General features: G+C 47.0%; 1 protein-coding gene across 1 annotated transcript; it reads left to right on the top strand.

Annotated features, from left to right (window-relative positions):
* Positions 1 to 464: 464 nt before the first annotated feature.
* On the top strand, positions 465 to 6113 carry ttc14 (tetratricopeptide repeat domain 14). The gene is made up of 12 exons (XM_029828308.1): positions 465 to 993; positions 1266 to 1396; positions 1581 to 1780; positions 1899 to 1983; positions 2078 to 2207; positions 2318 to 2473; positions 2582 to 2653; positions 2967 to 3086; positions 3244 to 3366; positions 3763 to 3880; positions 4562 to 4668; positions 4879 to 6113. The coding sequence occupies exons 1-12, from the start codon at positions 860 to 862 to the stop codon at positions 5732 to 5734; spliced, it is 2232 nt and encodes a 743-aa protein (XP_029684168.1). The 5' UTR covers positions 465 to 859; the 3' UTR covers positions 5735 to 6113.
* Positions 6114 to 13437: the final 7324 nt, after the last annotated feature.

Raw genomic sequence — 13437 nt, 5'->3', positions numbered from 1 at the left:
TTGAGGAAATGGCATCCAAAAAAGGAGTGGGAAGGTACCTGTGGATTAATACATTGTCAATCTTTGACTACTCACAGCTCTTGACATTACTATTGTGTATTCAGTCTGTCACACTGACATGCTAATGGCAGAATCACCATTTGGAAATTAGGAATACACATTTGTAGAGACACTGTTTCAACAGCTATTTTGGGGCTCAATGGCACATATGTGCAGGGGTCTGGGATCTAACCATTTCTATCACTGACCGTCCAAGTGAAGTTAAATATTTTCATAAAAAAGAAAACTATTTTGCTAGCCACTAAATTGCTAGATAAATTAACTTGGTCTCGGATTTGACTGTAATAAGAGACCCAGGATCGAATTTCTCTTTAATTAACCTGTATTCACTATGGTTCCTACAAGCACGTTGTATCGTCGGTCCTTTTAAGTGTAACACACGTTGCGCATGCGCACTCGCTCGATGATCCGACAACGGCTAACTCGTTCAGGTTGCTTTCCTTTGGGAAACGTCTGTCCAAATCAAAGAGTAGTTTTGCGTTTTCTGGGGAAATTTGGTGAGGGTTGTTTTTATAAAACTGAAGCAACGTTGTCGATTCAGCGTGTAGTTTTCAGACTTTTGTCTCTTAGCCACCCAAACGGTACTGATCATTGCTGTTAAACTTAGCCTTGTTACTTCTCTCGCTTCTCCACGCCTAAAGATTAAATATTTCGCCATCTGACACATAAGTCGGGTTTTAGTTTATCTAAATCAGCCTTTATTGCAGCATATATGCGGCCTTGGACTTGCCACATCACTGTGTAGCGCCTTACAGCGATCTGCAGTCAGATAATGTGAACGTTGCATCGTCAAGCGGAGATGGACCGAGAATTATTGAAGCACTGCCTGGTGTTTCACGGCGAGTCTCTGCTCAGCAAAGTGAAATGTGAGCAGAAGGAAAACCCTGACTTCCAGGCGGTGATATCTGATCTTTCTAAAGCTTCCTATGAGAGGTAGGTCACAAACAACCCCTGGAGGCCTTTCTTCATTTCCAGTGTTTCCATGAGGAAAGCGAATTAAGCTGCGTGTTGCCCGAGTTTGACCCATTGTCCCACTATTGTAGAGACCAGTATAAGTGTTAAAAGTATCTTAGCGATGGAGTTGAGGGGTTCCAACACAGTTTTGCTTTATCAGATCAGCACAGACGGCCAAAAGACATGAAAAACTCTCAAAGTTATTCATAGATGAGCTTCTGGTGGACAATTCTGTTTTCTTTGTTGTACAGGAGGGATGATGTAAAGAGCAACCCACTTGTTGAGCAGTTTGTTGCCCGGAAGGCTGACATCCTGTTCTGCCCCTCATGGAGGACTGCGACTCACCGAGAGGAGGAAGATGAAGAGGAGGACGCAGCTGCAGGTGCTTGTTTCTGTCACAGGTTCTGGAGAACGTGGAAGATGGTTATAGGATGAACAGGCTGTAGTAATACTAAAAGTGTGATCAGATATGGCCCGATAAGAGATATATATATGGCCCGATAAGAGATATATATATATATATATACCTATTCAGGTAGAGAAAACAAATGCTTCTTGTTCCTCAGAGCCATATGCCATCATGCCACCCCTGGAGATATTCATGGAGGTGTCGTATGAGGAACGAAGAGCCATGCTGTACAGGGACCTGGAGCGAGGAGACGTCGTGATCGGAAGGATCAACAACATCAGAGAATACGGCTTCTTTCTCACTCTGCTTTGCACAGCAGTGGGACTGAAGAGAGACATAGAGGATCTGGAGTTGTCGGTCGGTGCAGCAGGAATAAATCTAACACCTGCATACAAGTCTTGTTCGTGGGACAGGACTCTAGTCTCCATCTTCCTTCCATCCATTCATCCCTTCATCTCTGCTCACATCTGTACAGGCTCTGTGTCACATTAGAGAGATCCCCTCCACTGGCAGCCATGATGATCCTCTGTCCTACTACCAGACTGGGGACATAATCAGAGGTTAGTCTCTCCCTGCTCTGCTTTCATATTCATTCTTTTATTTTAATCTTCAGGCAAATAGTCTTACATACTTTCTTTGCTTTTCAACACGCAGCTGCGGTGAAGGATATCGACCGCTACCAGGAGAAAATCACAGTGTCCCTCCAAAAGGCCTCCCTGTCTCCCATTATGCAACACATCAAACTTGGTGTTGTTGCCAGCGACGAGCTGCCGAAACACTACAGGTAACAGCAGAGTCAGAATGAAATTTCACAGAAATTTTCACTTCTCTGTGAAGTTTGTAATTCACACGGCGACTCTGTGACCCCCCCCCCCCCCCCCCCCCCCCCCCCAGTCTTAGCCTCCGTGCTGCAACAGACACGAGTCAGACATATGAGTCTATACTGAGGGGTTGCCATGGTTACCACAACCCCTCTGTGGTGGACTACCTGCTCGAGAAAGTGGGGATCAGTGACACCCACCCACCGTCGGTGATGAGGGGGCTACAAAGGTCAGTTAGTGCGAATTCTAGCGTTGTTTTTCAATCTTTTTATCTTTAGCATCCTGTATGACAATAGGATTTTCAAACCCTTTCCATTCCTGCATCTTTTCTTTACAGCCAATTCTTCAAAGAGGAGGATTTTGCTTCTGTAATTCGGAAGAAACAGTCTGCATCCTGGGCCCTGAAGTGGTAATTTTGAAATTTAGGCTCAGCACTAATCCATAATATAGGGTGCACACAAAAGATCCTGCTCCTTAGAATCCACATACATCTGCCCCGCACTGATCCATAGGTAGCTCCTGCATCAGCAGCTTATGAATGTGTGATTGGTTATTGATTATTGTATGTTTGTCTCTGTGGGAACAGATGAATACAGAACTAATGTTCCGCCGCTTGAACCCTTCAGGAACTAAAGTGGGGGGACACTAGTCCTTGCCCTCGGCTGTCCATGAAAGTTCTATCCGTGCATCTCTAATGGGTGGATTCTCTTTTGTGCCTTCAGTGTGCGTTCAGGTGTGGATCACTTCAAACATGGCCGCCACGTGGAAGCCATGAATGAGTACAATAAGGCCTTGGATATTGACACCAACAACGTGGAAGCGCTGGTGGCGCGAGGAGCTCTGTGAGTTTCTTCTTATATTTGCATACATTTATAAGCCCCAGGCACCATTTATTGATGGGTGATCGTTGGAGGAGGTTCATAAAAGCAGAAGTGTTGCAAATTGGAATTACAGTTTAGAGCCAGTGATGGGATTGCAGCTCTGTTTAATAATCCACAGGTATGCGAACAAAGGCAGCATCATGAAGGCCATCACAGACTTTGAATTGGCTCTGGACAACTGCCCGGATCATCGCAACGCCAAGAAGTACCTCTGTCAGACCCTGGTGGAGCGAGGAAGACAGTGAGCATTGGCGCAGTAGACAACAGAGCGCTAACTCCAGATTAGCTACCGGATTAGACTGTTGAGCTCGTAACCTCAAGTTTGTCACCATCTAACTAAAAGTTACCACATTTAAGTTGTTAAAATCAAAAGAATGACCGTTTTCAGTGGTTTCACGTCCTTTTTTTGTTCTCATTGGTGTTGGATAATTGTATAGTTGGATTCAGCCTCCATCTCTGATCTGAATGTGCTGATCTGTTCGGACTGTATAAACAGTGCAGGGAGTCGGCACAAATGAGGTTTATTCATGTAACAATAATACCGAGGCGCCTGCAGGCATAGGAGAGGTGATGGGAAGCTTGTCAGGTTTGCAGTTCTTCTCGTTCTCGCGATCTTATTATTCAACTCTGTGTCAAGGCTCGAAGAACAGGAAAAACTGGTGACAGCAGAGGGACTGTACAGGAGAGCTCTGGACCTGGATGATGCCAGCGCGGAGGCTCAGGAGGCCCTGCGCAAGATCACAGAGACCATACAGGTGAGCCATTACTCGGCGATCATCTCTCCTTAGTTCTTCTTATTATGGGCTGTTGGTGTGCCAACAGTAGCCCAGCAGGACGCACAAGGGTCAAAGTGAACTCTTAGTAAGGCTGCAGTTGTTGAAACCTCCATCAAAAACCTTTTTCCTGAGCTCCAGCCCTCTTGGAATGTTATTTTAACTCAGTTTGTTGGTTAGTTCGTTAGTTTTTTCTGCTGTAACTGTGATTTATGTAATACTGATGAATGTTCTGGTCTTTGTCTCTGCGATGCCGGGATTCTGACCTCCAACCCTTTTTTTGCCCTCGTCTTCTCACCTGCCTTGCGGGGCTGGAAAATAAACCTGTCCGATGACGACGACTCCTGTGTCCTCTGCTGATGGCCGTGTCCCGTGGTCCAAATACGGTAACGTCAAAATCGTCTTTGTCTCGCTGGGAAACAACTCTGTTTTATTTCTTCTGCTCATCTGCTGCTTCTGGTGTTGGATCCCACCGATCGTCTGTGGTAATGACACGTGTTTTCATTCATTTTGCCACATTCTTCTGGCCTTGGCTCTAACTCTCCCCCACATTAAACAAACCATTAAATGAACGACTTGGGGATCTCTGCACGTGCGATTTTGGCGCCTCTGTGGCCGTCTGCCTGCCTGTATCATGTCTTGCCTCCGCTGGAAACTGTAAAGAAATCCATTCGCCTACGAGAAGAAGCGCTGCAGAAGGATCAGGTGACGGTTAAGAGCGGCCAGACCAGCGCTGACAAATTGCGTAAGATCTTAAAAGAGGAGAAAAGGTGAGTTGGTTCTGGTGTGTTTCATGTTCGGAAGGTGACGTGCTGCAGATTAAAACAGGTCACCAGGATAACAGCAGTTCATTTTAGTCTTTGACACATTTCAGTGATGTTTATTCCCCCCCCCCCCCATAAAACAAACAGGTGGGTGTGTCTGGAATGAAATGAATCAGCTGTTTCGACAAAACAAGTGAGCGAGTATCGTTTGCACAGGTTGAAGAGAAAACAGAAGAGATCAGCCTCCTCCTCTCCGTCATCTTCGCCTTCTTCGAGAAGCTCCTCCTCCTCCTCTTCTTCATCTTCCTCTCGTAGGAGGTCCAAAAAGAAAAAAAAGAAGAAGCACAAGTCCGAGCAGGGAAGCAGGCGCCATCGCAGAGTCTCCTCACGGGAGAGCAGGAGGAGTGAGGAGGAAAAGGGCAGGAAGGACAGCAAGGAGGAGGAAGAGGAGGAGTGGTACCCCGCCCCCTCCAACACCTCTGCCTCCTTCCTCAACCGGAAGGGAGGTCCGGGTTTGGAGGAGGAGGTGGAGGAGAGAAGGAGCAGTCAGCTTTATGCTCTGTCAGCAGATTACGATAGATCAGATTCTTTATGCAAAGGGAGAAAGAGGGGAGACAAAGAGCAGGACAAGATGAAGAGCAGCAGGAATAGTCCAGAAAGGGCAGAGCGGGAAAACAGGGGCAGAGATGAGAGCAGGAGAAGCAGCATAGAGGAGAACACCAGGAGAAGAACGTCCTGCTCGTCCACCGAGGCCGAAAATTCACAGAAGGTGAACGTGAACCAGGTGGAGGTCAGGAGGCCAGACAGGAGGAGCTCTTGTGAAGGTGGTGGGTATAGAAACAGGGGGTGGCAGGAGCACCCTGACAATGGACAGATGGAGAAGGAGGGCAGGGAGGAGAGAGCAGAGAGAGAGAGCAGCAGGTCAGGAGGAGGAAGCAGTTTGAGGTCGCAGGGTTCAGGGGGCAGTTTGACCTCAGCAGGAAGGCCCAGGAAAGACCTCCCCTCCAACCTGCTGGACATTTTCAGCCAGATTGCTCAGTTTGAGAAGGAAAAGGGAATCAAACCAAAATAATAAATCAAAACGAGTGAAGGAAAACCTCACTTGGGTTCCGCACGTCACTGATTTCACCGTCCTGTCAGTGAGCTCGTGTTGCCTTCAGTGTTCCAGGAAATCTTAATTTGGAGTTCTTCTAAATGTAACAGGCTGCTGAAAAGCTGAATTCACTGTTCACCTGAATGTTAAACAGCGTCGCTGACGCAAAGCAGCGCGTCTCCACTCCGCGGGGACGAAGTCAGAGCTGCAGACTTTGGTTTTCTGCCTTGTGCCATTTTTTTTTTACCTTTCTTGAACTTGAACATTGCGCCTGTTTGCTGATGTGCGGTTGCAACTCTTCCTTCTTGTATCGAGACTGACGAGTCAATAAAGTGTCAGCTGCCGCGTTGCCCTGGTCTCCAGTGAATCAGTCTGCTCCTATTTTCTTGTTTTTCCAATTCTGAGAGCAAAGACGTTGATGCTGAGCGTGCATGGGGGCTGCTTCCGTCTGCAGACCTGAGCCGCGTCCCAGGATCAGCAGGTTCTGGAGCCTTCTGCTGTGACATCAGTGGGCCTTCAGATCCTTTCTGGTGGGTCTATGTGCTCATCAGCCCTTCAGACAGGCCAAAGACGTCTGAAAGGTGAATAAAATACCCTAGAAAGCATCTCCACTTCCACTTTAAGGATTCTGGATGGTGAGTCCATGTTTCAGCGACGCTGCTTTGTGTTCCTCCTCACTGGGAGTTAATGCTGTTGGTGGTGGCGCGCACGCACACACTTTTCCCCAAAGTAGAATTTGCAGCTCATCGGACGCTTTAAGCTACTTGGAGTCACAGTTTTGATTGAATAACTGGACACGCATACTCCGAGGCTTCATGAGCAGCCGTGCGTTGCCCTGCGCTAAAGTAGCTTAGTCCAGGCTTAAGTGCCAGCCCCTGGTTCTCCTCCACCATCATTACTGGTGCCATCATCAGGGATGCAGCCTGGAGTCTATCTTGTTAGGGCAGATTAAGCACTAATACAGAGGCAGCCTGCTCATCTCGGACTGCAAGCACAGCTTCCTGATCCCAGCCTGCCTGTCTGATTCCTGACATCTTCATCTCTGTAGCTGCAGACATCCGGAGACCCGCTCGTGTTTCCTCTGCCGTGACCGAGGGCTTCACACGGTAGAAGGGAGCTCCTGGGGATGGTGACTCAGATTATACTGGTGCCGCTGCATCATAAATATCATCCATATATTGATTTTAATTGACTGACAGGTAACCAACCTCCCCAGGCAGCAGTCAGCCCTTATTACATCTACACAGTCACTCTGTTGCCACGACAGCAAACTACTGGGAATATTTATGGTGGGGTAAAATGTAATGCACTCTACATTATTAAGATAGATTTATGCAGTCTAAACGCTTTGGGATTATTAAACCTCGTGTGTCCAGCGCTGCTAACAGCAGGAGAGGCAAAAAGCTGATGTCGCAATGTAAAATAACATATTAGGAAAATAAATCCTATTAATCCATGAGGAAAAAAATGCTTTTTTTTAAAAAAAAAAAAAAAGTTGCAATAATTGTTGCAATAATCTTTGTTTTATAACATGACGGTATTTTAAAAATGTTCAGAAAAGCGAATGAATTGGATGTTGTAGTTTTAGACGTGTCCACTGGAGGGCAGTAATACAACGTGGACTCTTCAAGATCCAAAATCATCAAATTGGAAATTAAAGTTTCGATCGAAACGTGAATAAAGCTAAATAAATCACATTTTAGCTTGATTCTTGTCTACCTGTAAACTTACTTTTTTCATCTCATTTCGTTTTTATTATCTCTAAAGCTCTCCTGTATATTTCCACTCTTAATGTGAAAGTAGATTTTTTTTTTTTCACATTTAGATTCTATAACTATAAATTACCCCAAGTTTTTCTCTATTAATATACTATTGCAGTATTTTTTTGGGTAACCTTTTTCCTAAAACAACAAAATTCTGAAATGCCTTTCTGAATTTTTTCAAAATTCCACCAATAAAATTAATTAAAATCTATGCAAACATTGACTTTCACTAATGTTTTGTCACTATTATGATTCATCTTTTGAATCAAGAAAATCTGATTGTAAAACACTCCATCTTCCCAGGGGTTAGAGGGGTAAATTAAATTTCTATGTCTTGTAATGTGTTAGCATGACTGACACAGTTCAAAGCGGCAAACGCGTGATTTAGAATATTCAGTATGAAAATATTAGCAGAAACATCATCAGCACTCACTTTAACTGTTTGTGAAGAGAGAGAAACTTGCTTTTACTCCGCATGCAGCGCTTCTTCTCAGCAGGCCTGAAGGATTTTCACTGCTGCAGGTCAAATCCTGCCCTCCTCCTGGGGGGGGGGGGGGCTGGAGGCTGCAGACTCTCACCTTCATCCTTCCTCCTCCTCTGCTCCCACCTGGACTCCCTCTCACAAAGAGAGGGGATTCCTCTCGTCAGGCCTCTTTCTTCTGCACGGAGGCAATCAGACTGTTGAACATGCGGAAGGAGATGAGACATTTTAAATTAATGTTGGGTGGGAGAGAAAGAGAGAGAGGGGGGGGGGGGGGCTCATGACATTTTTCATTTTCTTCAATAAAAGGTCCGACACCGACTTCTGCGAGCACGACAATACGGGTGAGTGAGTAATGGAACAGGAGCAGGAGCCGTCCGTGTGTTAGTGGATAATGAGGAATTTAAAATGCCCCCACCCCACCCCCGCCCCCCTCCCTCTCTGTCCCGGCCCTGTCACAACACGTCCACGCAGCCTCACGCTCACCTTCCCGAGGTCAGTGACCCCAAAGACACCCAAGTCCCACCCATTATCAAACTCTTAATACCCCCAGTCTGCAGCTGGGGCTTTACCGCTTCGTGAGGACGTGGAAATTCTGTTCTGTTTCTGTTTTTGGTGACAATATTAGTTTTTTAACTGATTTAAAACGGTCGTTTTGCACTTTTCCTAAATGGCACGTGACCTCCATCAGACACTGAAGCTGATCTCTGCTGCTCTGAATCCTGCAGCGAGCCACCAGCCAATGAAGGCGCCTGGGAGCTTCTGGGAGTTACTATATCTGTGAGGACACGCGGTGTCAGACGCAGGCAGGTTCGAATGCAGATGTCCTTAAACTCCACTGCAGCCTTCTATTAGTCCTGCACTTCTGTCTTCATGCTTTTTGTTCTGTCTTCACAATGACCACCACAGCATTTATAAACTATAGTGTGTCATTTAGGAACATCATAGTCACCCATCAGGAATATTCTTTACTGCCTCAGACATAAACACTGTTTTGAGGTAATTGCTGCCCTCAGAGTGCCTGGAGGGGAGAGCGAACCCTCACTTATTGGTTTTAACGGCCCCCGCGGCGCCGTTTTCCTCCCAGTGAGCAATCATTAGAAAACACGTGCACAGCAGGAAGCTCCGGGATTAAATGCAAACATCATTGTTCTGGGAGTTTCTCCTCACCTAATGTATCTTTTATTTGCATTTTCAAAGAGGCGTTCAGGGTTGCGTGTCCTGTACGGGCACGTCTGCTCTCCCCCAACAGCCAGCCAGGTTTGCTCCTTGTTCGGGCCACATCAGGAACTTAGTTTCCCCCTGATGAATCAGTTCCAGCTTCATTCTCTTCCCTCCACTCACCGTTGAATCAGAGGTGGAGTTCAGGCTGGAGAAATCAGAACATTCAGAGGAAAAAAGAAACTGGATGAATGTTCTGAAAATATTCAAGGCCAGAGGAGAGATGAGAGGAATCTGTTGATTTGCTAATGGAGCTCAGGACGTACAGCAGCTCCTCTGATGACTGTTGCCCCCCCACTTTAGCTCCCCCGCCTCCCTTTTAGTCTACGCACTGATAAAAATTCTGATCACTACTTATAAATGATATTTTCCAAGCCTGCAGCTTCCCATTGTTCCATCCACGGCCGCTCGGACGACGTGAGGACGTGCACTTTGTGCACTCAAAGAAGTGTCCCCTCGACATCCAAATGACACTTGGATACAAAACACACACACACACACGCACGCACACTCCTGCTGGTACACAGATGCATATCAGCATACACACTGACAGACACACATGCAAATAGATGTTCACACAAAGCTTGTAAATTCCATTACAGTTCAAAAACTCCCCCTTAAAAAGGGATTTGGGTTAATTTAGTAAACACAGGGTCAGAGCTGCCACCGGAGCTGTGAGGAGGTGAAGTGTGTGTGTGTGTGTGTGGGGGGGGGGGATCGCTGACTGTGTGAAGCAGAGCAGCAGCAGAGCAGCAGCAGAGGTCTGAAGCAGCCTCTCTCCAGAGATAGCGCTTCTTTCTCATTTGCTCTGGCCCTATTTTAATAATAGCTGTGCATAAGTAATTTCTAAAAGGCCAGGCAGGCACGGGCGGGTGTGTGTGTGTGTGAGGGGGGGGGGGGGGGGGGGGAATTAAACTCATTTTATCTGTGAGCAGGTGGATTCCTATTTATCATTAACATGCATAGAATTTGCTCAGTGTTATTTCTCGCCGCTGCCACTGATGGAACGTCATCCAAATAATGTTGGAGGAGGGTCTGCCTTTTTCACCCCCCCCCCCCCTCCTCTTTTTTTCTGCTTATGCTGGAGTGAAATTCATAGATAAAAGTACCAGGTTTTTTTTTTTTTTCCTTGCAATTTTCTGCAAACGGAAACTAATTCTGGGAAGCTTCTTATTACGGCGCCGGCTCATTTGGTTTGCATTAAAAGGGGGACAGGAGCAACATTAGGATTTCTGCCAGATTTCCAGGAGATGCTCCAACATTTACTCTTATATCATTAGTAACGCCCCCCCTCCCCCCAGCCTCAGAAGCCCCCCTTGCCTCTTTTAACTTGTATTAAACAATCTCGACTCATTACTGGCCCAATAATAAAACTGGAATATATTTGACTTCCTGATTTAGATCCTATCAAAATATTGGAATGTAAATGTGTCATTTTGAACGTGTGATATAGAGCTTAATAATTGCTGGATAAGCTCTGTGTTATTTTAAGTCAGCAGCTGGATTATTCATCCGCACGCACGTGCGCGTGCGCGTGTTTATAAAGAAAACCAGGGTTGTTCTTTTTAATTCGTTTTGGATTGTTAATCTCTTGTAGCAGCATCTGACCCATATATATATGTCTATTTCTTATTTATTTCATCTAATTAGGCTTCAAATTAAACTTATTTTGATTTGATTTTTTTAGTTGGTTTGGATTCAAAATCCAGTTAATTTAACTGTGGGGTTAAAACAGATCAACAGTGAATAATCATTGCAATTAGCGGCTAATTGCTGGTGCACCGTCAGTTCTTGCAGCTTTAACGGCCACGGTGTCATGTGACACCAGCATCCTCTCATCTCTGCGTCCGGGCGTCCCCGCTGGTGTCACCTACACCGGGGCGGCCTCGCCCTCGGCGGAGGGGATCACGCCTCCGTCTGCAGGCGGGATTAGACCCGCCGCTCCGGGCGATGAGGAGCGAGATGATGAGGACGTGTGTCTCCTTTTCTCTCCCACGACAAATAACAGCACGGCAGCTGACGGCAGCCGTCCAGGCAGTCAGCCATTGTTTTGTAATGTGTTTCACTCTGCCGCCGTTGATCCTCGCTAAGGTACTTACCACGCCATTGTTGTCTAAGTACGCTATTTTCTGGCTGGGCACCTCCACTATAGAACAGGCTGCTTCCTCCTTCCTTTATTCATTTCTTTCTTCTATTTTTTTCAAAGGAGTGGTGTGTTACAGCCGCCGCCATGCTAATCCGGCGGAGTGATATGTATACGTGTCAACAGCGCCAAAGAGGGAGGCAGAGTCGAGAGTCTTAACCCCGCTGACAACCGGCGTGAGTGGCAGAGAGGCTGATAGGAGGATGAGTTCGTTCACCCCCAGCTGTCCTCCAGGACACCAAATTACTGTTTATCAAAATAAGGCGGGGGAAGACGTTTGAGGGCCGCGGCGGCTGATGCGCCCGGGCGCGCGCAGGCCTCGGCGTGCTCAGGTGGGAGGAGGGCGATCAATAATGTCCAGGTCCATCAGTGTATCGATGATGACAGAGGTCATTTAGGTCGACCTCTGGCGCCAGGCTGCAGTTACAGAATAAGATCTGCTGATGGATTTTGATGGGACGCTTTTGGTTTTATGAACATTTGAAAGGTGCCGGAACACCTTTCAACATGACGATGAAAGATGATTAAAAAAGCGTGAAGGATAATTCTCATAAAGTGGGTTGATGGTGTGAAAAGGTCGTGTTTGGTTACAGAATAATGAGGGTGAAGCGTCGCTGACCAGCTGTTTCTGAGGATGGTTAGAAAGGAAGGAAGGATGTGGGGGCGGGGGGCGGGTGTCGACGGTGAGCCGACCCCAACGGGCCCCAAAACCTGAGTTTTACAGGTGGAGCCAAAAGGTGCAATTGTTATAACAGAAAAATAGTTCCTCATATCTCAGCATCACTGGCTGAGCTGGAGAACAGTGGAGATGATTGGAGACTGTCTGCCTGCCTACCTACCTGTCCCTCTGCCTGCCTGCCTGCCTGCCTGCCTGCCTGCCTGTCTGTCTGTCTGTCTGTCTGCCTGCCTGCCTGTCTGCCTGCCTGTCTGCCTGCCTGTCTGTCTGCCTGCCTGTCTACCTGTCTGCCTGCCTGCCTGTCTGTCTGTCTGCCTGCCTGTCTACCTGTCTACCTGTCTGTCTGCCTGCCTGCCTGTCTGTCTGCCTGTCTGCCTGCCTGCCTGCCTGTCTACCTGCCTGCCTGTCTACCTGTCTGTCTGCCTGCCTGCCTGTCTGTCTGCCTGTCTGCCTGCCTGCCTGCCTGCCTGTCTGCCTGCCTGCCTGTCTGCCTGCCTGTCTGTCTGCCTGCCTGCCTCCCTGTCTGGTGACGGCCAGACCAGTCGCTCCTCTCTTATTTGAGTGCATCACCGCCTGTTTAACCAACCCCGCTAATCTCTTATATTCCAGTTTTAGAAAGTTGGCGTTTTTCACTTTCAAACACTGGGGCGTTTGTTCACCAGCCCAATATAGAAACCTATTTGAACCTTGCTGCTCTCCTAAGTAGATTATAAACATTTATTACAGCCTGTTATGATGATATTCTGCCTGGCATATTGCAGAACTTCTGCAGGCCAGTTTTGCTCCCAGTGCAGTGGAAGATCATAGTTAATTCAGCAGCGTTATGGTAATGTAGAGGTCCCTATCAGGCCCAGCATCACACATACTAACAAGCTTAGGATAAGCCCAGCCTGGAATGGTATGAGGTTTGAATTTCTGGAACCACCGCGCTCTCTGCAGCCAAATCTCACTTCAGCAGAAACCAGTGGGGTGATTCCTCTGCTTAAAAAATTAGTGCAAGTGCATATATATTTTTTTGCAAGGAAAGGAGGTTTTGGTCCCAGCAAGGAGAAAACTGCACTGTGTGTAGAAAAAAAAATAAAAAAATTTAAGGATGGCAAAAATCGCCTTGAGCGAGCTAATCAGCCCGGAACTCTGAAAAGCCTGTAACGTGCATTAAGAGATTTATACAGAGCGCAGAGGTAAAGCCTCACAACATTGTTGACTCATTTAAAGATGCCAACATCTCAACTTTGTGCACTGTTAACAAATGCACACATGTTAAGTTGGTGTACTCTGCACTTCCCCGGTCTCTGTAAATCGCAGCGGATCTGCCATAAGCGTGTTACGCCCCAGGGCTCATCAGCACCATGTGATCCAGGCAGGGCTGCCTCTGGGAGACAACATGCTAAATCCTGT

This window comes from Takifugu rubripes, chromosome 20 (genome assembly GCF_901000725.2).
Source record: "Takifugu rubripes chromosome 20, fTakRub1.2, whole genome shotgun sequence".
Lineage (NCBI taxonomy): Eukaryota > Metazoa > Chordata > Actinopteri > Tetraodontiformes > Tetraodontidae > Takifugu > Takifugu rubripes.
This window is presented reverse-complemented; position numbering and strand designations above follow the sequence as displayed.